Source organism: Plasmodium coatneyi, chromosome 10, assembly GCF_001680005.1.
Source record: "Plasmodium coatneyi strain Hackeri chromosome 10, complete sequence".
NCBI classification, from domain to species: domain Eukaryota; phylum Apicomplexa; class Aconoidasida; order Haemosporida; family Plasmodiidae; genus Plasmodium; species Plasmodium coatneyi.
The window spans coordinates 635,765-653,733 of record NC_033565.1 but is presented as its reverse complement, the minus strand read 5'-3'; the positions used below and the strand labels follow the sequence as shown (position 1 = coordinate 653,733).

Below are 17,969 nucleotides of genomic sequence, written 5' to 3'. Positions count from 1 at the left end.
GATAGAACTCCAAATTGTGCTAGGATCAGTTTTTTGTTTTTCCGTCACCGCACTTTATTTCTGTGCGGGTTCACCGTTTGTTTGCTGCTTCTTTGGCTGTTTGTTTTTTTTTTTTTTCCCGTTTGTGCCCCCTGGCGGATGACCCCTTAACGATAATGTCGCCACAATGAATATGATAAAAAATATAATTAATCAATTTATCAAACTTTTCGGACAAGAGTACTTGGGAGAATGGGACGCCATACAAAATTTGACGATCAATTCTGTGACCTCCCCGGAAGTAGGCACTTATTTGCTGGAGCAGCGTTGCTCTAAGTCATGACATGAACTCACGAATGAGCTGTTAGCCACATCGGTTAACGTAAATTCCCCGTCCCCTCATCACACAAATACACAAACATACAATGATACACACACACACCTTTGCAGATCCTGCTGAAGAATGTCCCATTCCCAGAAAAACTATTCGAACTGATGGAGCTGCCCTTCGAAATAGTCTACTCGAACATAAAAAATCTGCGCATAAAATTTCTGTGGTCATCAATTTTTTCAAATAATATTAGCCCCATAAATATTTACGCCAATGACCTGTTCCTGGTTATAAAGTTTTCCTACCCGAGTTTGTGGGACACCAACAAAATTATGAATCACCAGTACAAGCAGAAAAAGACGAAACTGCAAAAATGGGACAGCATTAATATATCCAAGGAAAAAAAAGAAGAAAACTTTTTAAAAGCACTGCCAGTTAAGCTAGTCAACTCGCTAAGAATTTTAGTGCAGAATATCAAAATCGTATTTTTCGATAATTATATTCATAAAAATCCTTTTACGTTTGAATTTTTGATAAAGAATTTTAAGATAGACGAACTGAACAAGTACAACGTTAAGCTGACAGAGGAAGAGAAAAAAAATATCAAGAAGAACTTCCTAATTAACATATGGATAAGGATGATGGGACTTCATATTATTTACAAGGAATACAAGAAGAAGATAAAGTACAAGAAGCAGATGAAGAAGAGGAAGGCTGACCTACTTCATAACAGTGAGAAGGCTCACCAGGGTGCGTTTAAGTCGAAGGGGGGAAGCGACGACGGAAGGGGTAAGTGCGGCCCCATCGGGGTTAATAAAATAATAAAATAAATAACACCAAAGTGTGAACAACGTAGCCGTACCAAATGATAAAAAGTTGTCCTCTCTGTGGAGACAATCCGCTTTCACATGCAAATGCTCACACTTACCACCTACATTGCCCAACCTTGCAGAGGAATACTTCCTGACGGCCATCGAAAACCTGTTCAGCGAGAGCGCCAGCTCAGTGCACCGAGGCAAGAGGCACAGCTGGAGGAGGGCGAAAAGAAGGAGCTCCTTAAATAATCACATACTGGCAAAGGAATTCCGTTCCTTCAGTGACTACGACATCGATGATAGGATAAAAGATGGAAACTTAAAGAGAAAGGTACGCAGACAGATGCGAACGGGGCGATTTGGCAAAAATTTGACCCCAAGCGAATCAGCGAGTAAGCAAAAAAATAAAAAGAAAGGAAAAAGTAATTACAATTTTGAAATTCCGAAGCATGACTTAGGGTTCAGAATAACAGCGAAAGATGGATTAGACATGCACGTCGTTTTTAAGAAGTATGACATGAAGGCACTGAACGAACTGAAAAATGATTTAAAATGTTTCAAGAATGTGGAACTCTCCTTTGTTAAGCATATGCAAGAGAATATTGAAGATGACTTTTACAATAATGTAAAAATAGAGGAAGAAGAGGAACATGTGAAGGGAACCTGCTACTGCTATAACTATGGCAATAGTAACTTAACACACTTGAACAATGATGCATTCTTTATTTCAAATAATCCAGACGGGTATGAATCCAATGACCATCTTTGTAACTCCGAATTGAGAAACTACGATGAGATAATGGAACGCAGTTTCAAGAATGACTATCCCCCCATTTTTAGTGACATTTCTGCGTTTGAAAGTTTAAACGTCTTTTTTACCGCCTCCGCGTTGGACTCTTTTTACAACTTCATTAAGTACATAGAATTCTGGTTCCTATACAAAGGGGGGTGCAACAAAATTTTTAACATCATTCCAAGTATAGAAAATTGCATAAAATATTCCGAATTGAGAAAATTACGAAATGAGAAAAATTACGTTTACGATAGGGGGACTGAGGATTTTCTGGAAATGTTTGAAGCTTCGTGTCCTATTCACTTGCTAACCAAGTTGAGGATACTCTCCGATGAGTGCATATACAGCAAGGAATATTTCAACAACGATAATGTGAAGAGAAGAGAGTGGAAAAAGTTGTTGTACAATTTTATTAAAAATCAGAAAGGGGCAAACACCTCCATTATCAATGAAAATTTAGAGAAGTTAGACAAATGGTTTTCCCACGACATGTTATTCAATTTGGTTATTCCAAAAATTCAGTTCACCTATATACCCATAAAATATAGTCACTTCAGTAATTCCAGAGTGAAGTCCAATAAGTGCCTCCTGTCCTACACACTAGCCTGTTCCTTCCTATTTAAGCAGGAAAAACTATCCACCATAAAGAAGAAGATGGGCATTTATTTTCACAACGTCGATATACATTCCCTTTTTGTTCTTTTTAAGAAAAATAAAAAATTTCTCATGAATAAGAGGAAGTACTGTATTCACTATGTAGAGAAATTACCCATGAGAAATTTCTGCCTGTATCATGAGCCGAATAGCAACAACGTAAGCTTTTACCAGTTTGGACATTCGAATGTTGGGGATGACTGTGTTGACTCGCTCGAGAGGATACATTCCAAGGAGGAAAGAATTATAGAGAAGAATTTCGGGCATATGATGAGTGGTCTAATCAGACAGGGAGGAACGGAAAAGGGGGTACTGCTTGAAGGTGCAGATTATTACGCAGCAAGTGGGGACCCACCGAATGGGAGTGGTTTTCTCCCCAATGAGACATTAAAACCATGTAATAGCGCCAAGCGAAACAGCCTAGCGCAAGGAGATCGAAATGGTTATGAAAATTATCTTAATGGGGAAGGTGAAAGCGCGAATGGAATTCTGTACAACTCTAGCAATACGGGGAGCGACCAAGACGGCAACCTTTGCATGAACAGTTTTAATAATTACAAAATGTGCAAGCTGTTTGGGAGAGGATATTTTGACGAAAAGCATCTCCAAGGGGAAGATGATGGAGAAAAAATCCAAGTCGAAAATTTGCGAAGTCTTGAAAGTGAGCATATCAAAAATGAGCGTGAAGAAGGTAGATGCCAAAATAACAACATACCAAATAGGAGGAATAATCGAAATACATTCTGGAAGTTTATTCTAGGCAAGCAAAAAAAAGAAACCCTAAATAATATGAAAAATCATAATGACAAACCCATTGAGGACAACAATTTCGATCGCATAATTAATAACCAAGTGGTCCTAATCCCAAACTGCCTAATTATTATTATTAATGATTACTCGAACAATGTAAGGGATATTGACATAACCATTTGCAAGTACGTAATTAATGTGAATAATTTACTACCCCTTGTGAACTTCATCCCCACGAGTAATACGTGTCTTGAGCTTTTCCTGAAATATGATAATTACATCGACAAGGAAGTTATAGAATGTATTTGCTTATGCATAAGTAAGAGCGTAAGGAAGAAGAAGATTCTGCGTCTTCGCATGGATGAGTTGAAGTTCTATTTTTATCACTCCTCGTATGTACAAAATGAAGTGGTTAATTTGAGAAGCTTCCTTAATAAGACAAGGCGAAGCAACAACACCCGGGGGAACTCACGTTATCAGGAAAAGTTCATCGAACATGATCTTCTTCTCGATCCGTTTAAATCGTTGCCGGATGAGAAGCAAAGTGAAATGAAAATGAAAGGCAGAAAATTGCATAAAGGTAATATGACCACTGAGGGGAGTGACTACGTGGTAAGGAAGCACCCAAATGGGGCTATTACGAATAGTAGTGACCATCGTGGGGATGTCAACAATGATAGTACTAGTGAGACCACCTCCATTAGTTCCGAACAGTCGGAGGAGGACCACAGCGGAGACGAACTGGAAAGTCATAAAAAGAGTAACCTCCACAGAAGCAGAAGTCTAGATCATTTTGTAAAAACGCAGGAAAGGGACATAACCAACATACATAACATAATTTTTAACAACCTCTTTGTTGCACATAGGAATTTCTATCATACAAAAGTGAATAATACCTTTTCCTATCTGAGGAAGAGAAATTTTCTTTACTCTATTAGAAGCAGATATTATAGTTTTTTATGGAGGTACATCCAGTATAATAACAATAGGAGTAAGGTAAAGAATCGAAATTTGTTATCCATTGGGGTTTTCGGTCACGTGAGGAATTTGTTCTTGTTCCAGGACAAGACTGATTCGTTGCTTTATCTGAGCGCGAGGGGGGTGAATGTGGATCACATTTTTCACACTTCCTTTGGCAATGTGAAGAGTAGCTATCATTTGTGTGACCGGACGGATTCAGCCCAGGGCCTGCGGGGTGAAATGCATTTGGAGGGATGCGACCCAGACCAGGTATCCACCGCGGATATGGTAAGAAATGGACCAATTGGAAGTATCTCTAGTTGCAGTATCATCAGCACAAGTGACCACCGAGCGGGAAAGTCGCCTAGGATGACCCAAAATGTGACGAACAGATCACCTCTTTTCAGCATAAAGTCGGTGAAGCTGAAAAAAAATGACAACGTCTTGTCCCTCACGGTGAATCTACTAAACTGCAATCTGAACGAAATGTGCGTGTCCCTCATGGGAATACACAAACATGTACTCCCTTTAGAGCATGTCGAGTTGATAAAGGGGAGAATCAACAAACTAAAGAATATCAAACAGTTCCTCCTGTCTAGCAATAAAAACACTGTGCACTTGAATAGGATCAACGTGACGAATGAGTTGCTCTACAAAGTATTAAACAGGTATTTCAAGTTAAACCATATGGTGAGGGAAAAGGACACGAACAGTGGTGATCATCCTGAAAAGACGGAAAACGAATTTACGGTTAACAAAAATTACGAAAAATATATAAAAAAATTGGTCATCAAAATTTTGGACAATGAAAAAATTCTGTACAATAAAGAAGATTTTGAAAAAATATTTTACATGATTTTGAGGAAGAGAGTCACACAACAGGATAATAAGGAGGGTTCCTCCGTAGAAGGGAAAAAAGGCACTCTCCCAGATTATATGACACACCATAGGAGGAGGATGCTCAATAGTTACAACTCGGAAATGCTACACTCCTTCAGCAGCAATAATGACATTGTGCAGAATTACTACACGAAGAGGAGGGAGAGATATGCGAACATGACTGGAACTTCCAAGTCGCTCGAATGGGAGTATCACACCTGTAAGGAGGGCACCATGATGAGCAACCCTGAATGTGAGGAGAGGTCCGATTTGTACAACAATTCGAATTACTTCAACTTGGATACAGCACGGGATTCGTTCTCCAAAGACTCTGAAGGAGGTGATCAAGGTAGGTGTAAATGGAAGGATCATCACGAACAGGGCAATAACAACGAGGAGAAATTATTCATGCAAGACAGGAAGGAACAGTATAAAGACCTTGCTTCGGTGAAGCCATCCAGGAGGTACAACAACGAACACTGCAAATATATGAATCTGAGAAACCTCTTTAATTTTGATGAGATCCTAATCGATACGGAAAAAATAATGGGCGATGATATTTTCATTCATAGTAGTATATCCAGTGTGGAATTATCACAATTAGACTACCTGAATGGGAAAGAAGTGGAAGAGAAAGACACCCCCCAGAAGAAGACATCCCTTTTCTTCTTCCTAATAAGCAAAACAAACGTTGCCATTAGTAACAAAAATGAAGGCATATTCAAAATTGTGTGCAATGACTTTATGAGCGAGTTGACTCGTATGGCTAGCTCTCTAAATATATCTTTGAAAATGAACACGCTGTACTTTTTCTACATTCTGACCATTTCCAGGAAGCCTAAAGGGGGCAGCCTTCCCAAGGAGAGCAACGAAAAAGCGACCAACATTTTTGATGAGGATAAAATTTCCAACGTGCGAAACAACACGTGTAAAAAATATGTCATCTTAACCGACTGGATAAGTAACATATTGAGTGTTTCCAAGTCGAATCTCAAAAAAAAAAAAAACAGCGACCTCTTTAATCAGTATTTATGCATTTTGGAGAGAAAAAAGTTTAAGCTTTTTATCGACTACGATAGGAAGGTGAAGAGTCCAAAGCCGCAGCTCCATTTAGACCTACACATAAATAAACAGACGAATAGAAAAACTGTAAAACTGTCTCTCAGCAATTTCAACCTTTTCTACAGCTCCACCTTATTCGTTTTGCTAAACAGTGTTGTGATAAATTACTTTTTAACGTACATCCAAGAGAAGGAAAAGGTCAGCATTCTCCTATGCAGATATGGGACCGTCTTGCGGAATAAAGGCAGCCAGTCAAACCATGTGAAACATGGCCCTGTCAGGGGGAAAAAAGAAAGGAGAGACGAATTGGTTGTTGTATCCCTCGAGAAATGGGTAAGCAGTCACGAAGTGGTGGACACGCTGCGTACCTCCAGCAACGACAGTTTTATAGACGAAACGTATACAGACAATGACATTAGCTATAACATCTATGATCAAAAAAGGAAACACACGGATGAGCTAAATGAGGATACCATCAATTTAACCAATAACACTTTTTATTACGATTTTTCCGAGAATGAAAATGGGACACAAAGGAATATCCAAAGGAACGCGTTTCATCAGAATGAACAATGTGAAGATAATCCCCTGTGTGATGTCACAAGGGGAGTGGTAAGCGAAAATGGGAGCAATGCTGTGAGTAGAGGTCTCTACAATGATCTGTACTACCGCCAAAAGGTGACCAATTCGGGGAAGGCGAAAAGAAAAATTACCGTGGATGACACTTGTGGAAGATTCGCATCGAAGAGAAGGTTCAACGACACGAGTGGCAACCTTCACGGGCTCGCTCCCAATGTTAACTCGAACGAAAATGTTAACCCGCACGATAATATTAACCAAGATGATAATGTTAAGGCCCAAAAGTGGAGAAAGAAAAATCTCAGTTTTTTAAAATCAGACATGAAGCGAGATGTCATTTGTACAGGCATCTCCTTTGCGAAGGATGACCCCTCAGAATGTGATCTCAGCAAAGGGAGGCACGAAGGGGGTTTCATAAATGAAGATAACACGTTCGTTGCACAGTCTGAGGTGTTGCCAAACGACCAAACTTCCAACAATGCCTATCATGACCAGTTAGCGAATAATTGTGACACTCCTCCGAGTGTAATAAATTCGAAGGACGAAAATTTGGAGGTGGGGGGTGACAGTCCGAAGGAGGAAGTGAGCCAAAAAGTTATCAATGTGGATAATAATAGAACTAGAATTAATACAGTACCGAAGAACATATTCGCTAGGCACAATTCCAAACGAAGACGCAGCACCAGAGAAGGGCAGAACGTTACCGAAAATATCCTCAGGAGGAACAAAAAAGTTTGCCATGCAGTGGCTCAGCACCAGGGGGAAGTGCCGTCCTCTAGGAGGAACACACACAATATTGAAGAAGAAAAATCTCAAAATAGTGCTGGAATTAACCTGTTCGTATGTTCCGAAAATGTTAACATATGCTATCTTATTAACTACCACCGATTCAAGTATGTCTACAAGAAGAACCACAAGGTGGACGCCTACATGAATGACTACATGAACTTTATTGATAGCTGCTCCAACTACAGCAAACAGGAGAAGAAGAAGGAAGGAGAAAATTTGGACCATATTGGAATTATGAACAAAGATCTCTACAATTTTAATTTAAATTTTTTATTTAAACTGGAGTATAAATGCACACAAAACAAGAAAAAGTCCATCAGTGCGTTTTTTCCCTTTCTCTATATTATCCTTATGAAGAATTGCAACTACGTCATTTCGCATTTAACTATCGTGGATGTCAAAGTGAGTGCTCACTTTTTATGCAAATGTGAGGAGGAAGAAAAAAAAAAAATAAATAAAAGTAAACATTTACAGAGAAAAAATACCCCACAAATGTATGACAAGGCAATGTTGAATTATTTGCCCGAAGAACAATCCTATTTCGGCCAGGAAGAAACTCGTGCTGCAGAGAAGTGGAATACGAGTGGAAACGCACATAGAAGTTCACACAGCAGCTGCGACAATTTGGCTATGAAATATTACGACAGGGTGAGTGACAAACCGGAGTGCACTAGCTCTAACGGGGAAAACTCCCTCACGGACAGCTGCATAATAGCAAGGCATATGAACAGCAGCTTGTCCATAAACAAGCGGATATCCCAAAGTAGGAACAATGAGAACAACTCCGATTTGTTGTACGATCTAACGGTGAAAAAGGGGATTATAAGGAGTGGGAATGATCCGTCCCCCGAAGGGACCAGCGAATGCACCGACCATGATAACAGGGAGAAGCATGACGCAGAGAGGAATAACTCCTTGAACCTCACTGGTGGGATGAACCAAGCGGAATCCATATCTAGTGAGAGAAAGATGAGCAAACAGAAGTCCTACATGAGGTTTCTGTTTAATTATAAGAAACCTGACCTGGCGCAAACTGGGGAAGGTGAACCGACTAGCGCTTTTCGGGGCAGTAGTGCCAACAGTGGCAGCATCACTAACAGCGTGTCGCGCAGAAAGAACCTGCTCAAGCACCTAAATTCGGTTGTTAATTTTATGGGAAAAAATAACAGCAGCTCGAAGTCTATACTGAAGAAGGACAACACTACCAGGCGATCTCTGAGTCTATTCAGCTTCAAGACCCCCGCTTTTTTGCACAAGAAGGCCGGACGATGGAATAGCAACACGTTGGAAGTTGTGCGCACAGAAGGTGGTAAAAATAATGCATCCTACGACTTGGGTAGCGTGAATACACAAAAAAGTGAGTGCATCTCTGAGGAGGAAGGAAAAGACGGGAAGCATCAGATGGAGGACCGATTAAAATTTGCCCACCACAGCAGTGACAACTTTGTGAGCATTTCCCAACAGGGAAGTTTCTACCACGTTGGGGATGAACAGTTCATGGGAAATTCCACAAAGGGAATGAACAGAATGGCAGGCGACCATTCCAAATGTAGGAACTCCCTTGAAAGTGTCCCCATGAATAATGAGCAAGACGAATTCAACAAAAGAAGCCAAAAGGAGAAAAAAAAATTCCAACAATTAGAAGGAGATAAAAAAAAAACAGCCATGTGGAAACTCTCGAGATGCAACTTATCTGTGTATAACATAAACCTATTCAGCTGCATTTATTTGAGACGATTTAAACGAGGCAAGCAAAAATACTTACAACCGCTGGTGTATAATTATAAGCACGCTAACGGTGTACATTCTTTTCAAGGCAATAGGAACGCAAACGAGTTTTGCAATCCCTCCTTTGTACAAAGCAGCTTCGAGACGTATGCCAATTTTAAGACCACCAATTATGACAAACTAACAAGAAACAACTATGTTCTGGAAAAGGATTTAAAATTTTTAGAATATATTAATCAGGTATATAGTTTGGAATGGTTTAACAAATTTAATGTCCACCATTTGTGCAATATCAACAAGATCCACTCGAGTGTTTCTAGATTTATGTGCCTGAATGGTAGAGGTAGACCCGACTGCACCGCTGATAATATTGTGTGTTGCTATGTGCCCATATTTTACAAGCACATTTCAGCGTCCTACAGAAATGTTTACAAGTTTTTGTTACTTACCAAATATTACGAAAGTGTGCATTATCTACCCAGGTTGTGCGAAAAGGGAGGGGTATCCCATATCAACGGTGGGGGTGATCTTTATAAAAGAAGCAGAAACGGGATCAAGAACCAACACTTAGATAGGAACACCCTGAAGGAAAGATCTTCAGGGGTGCACGAAATGGACGAAAAACTTCTACAATTAAATACCAATGGTGCGGACAGGCACAAGAGCGACACGAAAAAGGCCAAAGCGCGCAGCACTGATAATCATACGAACAGAGGGAAAGGGAAAAAGAAAAAGAAAGCACACATGTTTGGGGGGAATGATAAAACCTTCAACGTGAACAAGTACCAGCTTCTTAATTATGAGGGAACATTACAAAAAAAGAGAAAGACCAATGGAACTACCAATTTTACTCATCCCCTGAATGACGTAACAGACGCATCTGTAGCGGAAGAAGGAAAAGCATTTTATTATGACGACGCAAGTGATTTGTTCGAAAATGATGAGATGATAACAGACCCACTAGGGAAGTGCACCCTTCCTGGTGACAACAATTTTAACAGCTTCAATAATTACTTAATATATAAGAGAGACTTTTTAAAATACAGCTCTTGGAAGGAGAACCACCTGTATGTCTCACTAAAGCAGGTAGAATGTTACGATAAAGGGAAGGACAATACGAATAGACATTCAAAGAGAAGCGTGAAAAAACATGGGAATAAGAGTAAGAGTAAGAGGACGAAACAATGCTTCAATTTTTACATTCACATGCACGCTTCCAGCATTAACCTGGATCCATACTTCATTTCGACGTACAACTTTTACCTAGTGAATAATTTAAACAAAAATTTAATAGCATACGATATTAAAGAAACGAAGGATTATTTTATTCATAAATATAAGGAAATGAAACAGTACTACAGGCAGACAATTGGGTGGAGTGAGCATTTGGAGAGTGGAAGAACCGAATTGAGGGCGAGTTCGTCGGAGGGTGAGGAAATACCGGGAAGGGTAAAGAACGTTCCTCTGGAGAGAAGACATAATGAGAATAATCTCCAAGGGGGAGGTCCCACCAAATGTTGTAGCATCTACGATGAGGAGGAGGGGAAAACACCGGAGGAGCTGTTCTCCTTCGGCCCACCAAAGACGCTAAAACTGTTCCGCCTGATGAATTCCCTCAACAACCTTACGAACAAAATTAGTGAAAAACTGAAAAATAATAAGGTCATAATTAATGTGGACATAAAAAACGTAGACGTTAATGTGCTTGACTGCTCCTATATTTATGATAGTAAATATTTGCTCGTAGATCATGTGCACCCATTTTACAATAACCAGTATGTGTACATGTCGAAGGAAAAGTATGAACGAATTAGGAGAAAAAAGGGGAATCACTCCAACGACTTTTCAAATCTTGAATCGATGGAAAACAAGCATTTTTCGAGCACTATTAATAATCTCATTTTTAATAGACTTACAAATTATTATAATGACAACTCTTTCTACATCGTTTCTATTAATGCTAGTAAAGTTAAGAGAATTTCTATACAGCTGTATACAACAGTTATTTTGAACAATTTTGTTAAGAAAGAAAATGTGAAGGACGTGCTGAGCGTGATTGTGTACAACTACAGAATGAAGTTTTCAAGTCTTAGGATAAAAAAAGTGAAGAACATAATGAAGGAGGGGAAGCAGGACATAATCAAGATGCTTGATGAAATGGGTCTTGATGAAACGGAAGATACCACAAAGAGAAAAAGGAAAAAACATAGAAAAGGAAAAGGGAGGAGTTCTAGACCTGAGAGGAATAACCACCTTAATATGTACAAACAGTTCAGAAGGAGCAACAGTAAGCTGCATAACTTCGGGTGGTTCGTGAGTAATGATTCGGCAGAAGGGGGTACTTCGTTTATACCCACTCCTCCAACTGCGTCGTCCTGGTCGTCCTCCGAACCTACATCTGTTCCGTTGTCAGCGGCGACTTCTTCCCAGTCCACGTCGATTAACTCCCTCCTGTCGTACGACTCAAACGTCGAAAGGGCAGTCCCACAAATGGGTTACGAAGTGGAGAAAGGCAGAAGGCACAGATCGACCTGTGAACCATTTCGTCTATCGAAGAGGAGAAAACTAAAAGAGGCCGCTTTACAATTAAGAAGAAGACACAGGAGAGAGAGCAACAGCTTCTCAGACAGTATATACACAAAGCATTCCACCTCGCTAAGAAAGCAAGTGGACATGTTTAATGACGAGAATGGAAAGTCCATGAGTTTCCACAATTTTTGGACTCACAGTGGACACGAAACAGATAAACATGCACAATATGAACGAAGAATAAAGAAGAAAAAAGTGAAAAATAAGTTTTATAACTATATTAGGAAGATATATAACAATATGACGTCCAAACAGAAAAAGAAAAAACTAATCCTAGACAACATCGTTGAGAATAATAAGTGGTCCGTTAGTGTAGAAAATCTGATTTTCTATTTACCGCAGTTTAAAAAAGGCTTTAAATTTTACCTATATTTGAACAAATTTATTATATACGACTATAACCAAATAAAGATATGTAACAACATTTCTCAGTTTAGGTTATTCCTTGGCAATAATGCAGAGAGGAAATATCTCCAGCTATGCAACAAAATAATGCGTACGTTTAATCACCTACACTTGAATAAAGATTTACTCAAGGGAAACTTGAGAAGAAAAATTGTGTTGAAAAAACTGAACCAGGAAATATATAATAATCAGCTCTATATAATAGCAAATGAGGGCATAAACAATATCGACTTTATTTTGGACGTGAAAAATACAAGACTTACTTTGCACAACCAGACAATCATGGATTTAGTGAACTACTTCACCGAACTGTCCATCAGCATTTTTTCATTCCTTTATGTGTATACTATCTACCCAGAGGTATCCTTTTTTGCAGTTTCTTACCTGTCTTCTTGCATGAATGTGGACAATTTTCAGAAGGGACTCCTCCTATATAACAACCTGCTGAAAAACTACATCGGTACTTGTAAAAGAGGAAAGCCGCAAAATGGCAGCCTCATGAGCATCTCTTCTTGCAACAACAGCAACAACAACAATAGGAATGCATCGTTCGCAAGTGGGAACAACATGGTGGATTTGGAGAGATCCCCCATTGAGCAGTCCAACAGCTGTGAAGACCCAAACCGAAGCGATAACAACAGTGTGAACAGCCTGGACCGCTTGGAAAAAGCGAATCCAAGTGGAAAGGCAAACGCAACCCACAAGAGACGACAAAACGGAAGCGAACACGCCTCGGATATTAGCAATATAAATATACTGATGGAAAAAATGATTTCCCACAAAAATAAAATAAATTATAAGTACCTAATTATGAACAAATTCGAATACCAAACGAAGGCGCATAACTCTCTGAAAGAATTACATGACAAGAATTACTACTTCCTAGCGTTTGTAAGTAACAACTTGCTCTTCTTCCTATATTTCTACACCAAGTACAGAACCGTCCTGAATTTTGTGTCCACCGAGGATGTATTCAATCTCAGACCCAACTACGTTTATCCTATCAGACGCATTAAACACCGCCCACTGGTGAAGGTTAACAAGATTTGCGAAAATATAAGAACGAAAAAGAAGTTCATGCATGTGGGGAAAAAATATATGCAGAGGGAACAACTCAAAGTTTCTACCTCCAAAATAATGGAAAAGAAAAAGAAAAGAAAGAGGAAGCTGAAAAAATACATCAGGTATAATAAGCAGGAGGGGGGACACAATGCACACAAGAAGGTCAACCCTTTATATGAACCCAATGTAAGCTCACCTCTTTCCTGGAAGGAACATTCCTATCGTCCTGGGGAGAAGGAAAAAAAAGGGAAAAAGGAACCGTTCCCTGTAAAGCACCTTAAGATGGAAAAGTACAACACGCAGGATAATACTAACACTGATCCTATAAGAAACGAACATGAAGGGATCATTCCAGGTAGCAGCTTAGGCAGCATGACAAATCAAAAAACAGTCGTAAAATCCGGATCAGTTATTTATGATAAGATAAACAATGACGAAGCAGAGGAGTACAAGAAGAAGGAAGATAGCAAGGAGGGTGCCCACGAAGTTAAGGGCTTTTCTACAAAATTAAAAACTACCATAAGAAAATTTTTTACCCGAAAGTTATCCTCCCAAGGGTTGGGGAATAAGAATCTCAGGGATGAAAAAAAAAGAGACAGCATGTCAAACACGTCGAACGAGTTATTCTACACGGACTATAAAACAGTGCTGCATGAATTAAGGGACAAATCCGACGTCAGTGCGTCAAAAAAGCACCTAACTTCGCTCCACAATGTACACTTTTTTCGAAATAAATCCATTTCGTTAAGGATGAAGGTGACCTTGTTCGAAACGTGGGTTATCCAAGAAGATCTGTTCAATGTGGACAATGAGAAGAAGAAAAATGTACGGGTCAGCTCATTTTTGAAAAAAAAAAAAAAGAAAAACTTTTTGGCGTCCTCCTCTCTGGACAATCATAAATCGCCAAGGGGGGAAAGACAAATGAGAGGTAAAAGACGATTGAGTAGAAACATGATAAATGAATCGAACAGCTGTGGGGAAGATAACCTATATGAGGAAGTGGAAGAAGCCCAAAACTTGAGCATCAAATCTGTTAGCTCCACCAACTCTGGCAGTAACGTAAACATCCTTAACATTCTGGAAAAATCAAAAAATTATTTCAACACATTTATGAATAAGAAAATCAACAAGCAGATTTTTTACCTTGCCAGAAGGAGGGCCTCCAAAAATGATTTAGAAGATTTTAGCGAAAATGCCAGAACGATCATTAGAGGGAAAAAGAATAATGTTAAAGGAAGGGAGGTGGGAAAAAATATTGTGAGATTAAACCAGGGGAATACAGCCGATTCGCAAATTGAGGTTGAGTCTTCCTCCCTCAGTGACTACACCTACCGTAAAGACAAAGCGATGTCACTCATTTTAGGCGAATCAAATAGCAACATGTACATACATGCTGATAGATATGTTGGGGAGAAGGACCTCTATAAAGCCATGGCAAAACAAAAAATAAAAAAATGGAATGAGTACCACAAGTGGGAGAAGAAAAAACAGAAAAGGAAAAACATAAGAGAGAATAATAGGAATATATGTCTTTCCATCATTTTTAGTGTAGACACATATTACAAGGAGCAGCAAAAATTGGACTACTCAAAGTTTAAGATAGAAGTGAATAACCTAAACATAATGTTAGGGAAGTGCTTCAGCTTTAGTGACATTTATGACCAGCTGAAGTTGTACAGGAGCGACAATAACTTCAGGGCATCTGTCTATGCCTCGGGAATTTTCGACTTAAATCATCTACATGATGCCTTTAACAGGGAGAGGAATTATGCGTACGTGAAAAAACTCCCCAATCGGAAGGATAAAGTTTCCAACAACGAAATGGAATATGCCTTTTATGATAATACCAACTTTTATAATATATACTATAATGAGATGAGGGATGTGAAGGTAGCCAGGCGGATGATAAGAAGTGGGAAGAGGAAGAGCCATAGGAGCAACAATCATCACCATGTGCAGGGTGATCTCTCCCCTAGGGGGGATACCTTCAGTGGAGAAGAAGTGCCTAATGTTGGAACAAGCAGTGTGGAAAAGCAATCAGACAGATACCTAAGCAGTGGAGGCATAACAGATGATCTATCTAGCGAGGGAGAAAACGAGCCATTCAATCCGGCAAAGAAAAGCATAACGTTCAGCTCTACGCACGAAGCGGAGTTGTCTGAACATGCGAAAAAAAAGCGTCACAACTTTGAAGGGGACATGTCCAAATGGAACAGCTCCGAATTTTATGGCAACCGATCGCGAAAGCAAAACCAGGAGAAGAAGACACATGTGAGACGCAGTAACCTGTTTATACTCATGAATAAGAACAGAATTATTTACAAAGACAAGTTTAACATTTTTTTAAATCATAACAATAATATATTTATGCCAAACATTAAGGACGAGAACGACTGGCTGCTGAGCATCAATAGTGTGTATTTGTTTGCAAATTCACTAAGCGGGAAGAGATCCTTTAATGTGAGTTGCCATGAACTGCTCATAAACTTAACCATAGACAATATAAAAGAGCTCTATAAACTGCACGCCAATTTTAACTACAATATATACTACGCAGGGTTTTACAGAAATTATCTTTCCTTTGTGAAGAATATTTATGTTCTTCCATTTCTGCACAAGGACAAAACGTGTACCGAAAAATCAAACGAAAAGTTGAAGATAAATGGGGTGTACCTAAATAGCATGAACAGGCTCAAGGTTACGGACAAAAGTACACTACACAACAAATTCAAGGTAACGAAACGGATGAACTCAGCTGACAGCAGTTTGTATGGAGTAAAATATTCCAAAGAATTCACTGACTCTTCTGATGAGTACCCTCCTATCAGTCTTAAGAGCCCACGTGGAAAGGAAGACCCATATGACACACTCCCTAATGGGACAACCAATCACAGGAATGACCGAATGGACGGACACCCCTCAGAGGCTGCCTCACCAAATGGTAGTAACAAATTTGGCATATTGTCCAAAAAAAGGGAAGGCGTATTAATAAAAGATAAGTCACAGGGAAGAAATAAATGTATCTCCTTCAATAACATGAACGAAATAATTGACGAGACTGACGAGGAGAGGAACGAAAAAAATGAGCAAAAAAAGGACGAGCAGGAAGGAGACGTGTATAACCTGATTAGGGAAAAGACGTTACACGTTCGCGACATGGAGGAAGATGAAAATTACATCAACAATGATATCACAACGATGTACACAGTTCGTAAATATTTCCTCATTCAAAATTTTAATATATACAAAAAAATGGTCCATTATTATGGAAAAATGCAGACTTTTATCGACCTGGATGGGAGAAACGCCAAGTATAGTGAAATTATTCATACGTTGAAAGAAACCTATGTGAAGATAGAACAATACCGGGAGAATCTCTACCACCTGTACAGTCAGCTATTTTCCATAATTAGAAATATTAACGACGAGAAAAACATCATATGCCATGGACTTGTCTTCGTAAAACTGCTCAATTGTCTCTACTCATATAGCAATAAATATGTCACCAACTTGTTTTACTACTTGTTCGTTTTTTCGAAATATAATAAATTTGCAGAATATCTGTGTAGTATACAGAAATATTTTGACTACAAGTATTTTACCTACTTCACCAACAAGATTGGAAATGTGGATGCGTGTAATGTTCGTGAAAGGATGAGTAGAGAGATTACACACGGGGTCAGTTACAATAACAGTGGCATGTCCCCTCATGAGAAGGGCATCTCCATGCTACCCAATAGTGGAAATAACCCAATCATGAATGAGGATTTTGCCCTACATAAGGAGATAAACGAGAATATTAAAAAGGAGGAAATGCTAAAAGAGAACGAAGTGACCAAAAAGAATTTGTCCTGTTTTATTATTTCTTCCCTTCTTTACCTCTACCGGCCGTACATGTACAGACATAAAAAATGCGTTCCCATGACAAATAGGAAGAAGGAAAATTTGAAGACAATGTTCAAACGGAAGCAGCGCCTTTCGTCCCTCTCGGAGGAGGATGGTCTGCTGGAGCGTCATAGCAGCTCCTTTTACCAAATGGGCAAAAGTGAGGAAACGAAACATACACACGTAGGGAACCAAATGAACGACATATACAGGATGGACGGCGGAATGGAAGAGAACATACTGACCAAGTTCAATGCGCTCAGCCAAAAGGAAGGCAAAAAAATAGAAATAAGGAAAAACAAATCGTACATGTTTCACAAAAAGGGAATTAAGATAAAGATAAAAATTCGAGTAAACAATGTGTGCCTTAAAATACACCAGCTAAACAAGGAAAATATATTAACGCTAAATCTGTACGATTTGAATTACTACATGTTTACCTGTCTATATCAGTATCATTTTTTTTTTCACAAAACGAATGAGCATGTCGGCTTTTACCTGAACGACAAGGTGGAGAAAATTAAATTTGAAGATATCTACGCTATTACTGAAAAGAGCGAAATGAAGAAAAGAGTGAACAGTAATTTGTATATGGACAGTCTATGGTACGAAGTGTCCGCTGAAGAATCCGCCATTCAGGACAAACTGTACAACATCCAATGGGGAGATAAAAAGGAGAAGAAAAAAAAAAAAAAAAAACTGTATTAAA

General features: G+C 39.1%; 1 protein-coding gene across 1 annotated transcript; it reads left to right on the top strand.

Moving 5' to 3' along the window:
• Window positions 1-166: 166 nt before the first annotated feature.
• On the top strand, window positions 167-17,968 carry PCOAH_00029380 (Uncharacterized protein; the record flags this gene model as incomplete). The annotated part of the gene is made up of 3 exons (XM_020059740.1): window positions 167-280; window positions 430-1,099; window positions 1,263-17,968. The coding sequence occupies 3 exons, from the start codon at window positions 167-169 to the stop codon at window positions 17,966-17,968; spliced, it is 17,490 nt and encodes a 5,829-aa protein (XP_019915407.1).
• Between the last annotated feature and the right edge of the window lies 1 nt (window position 17,969).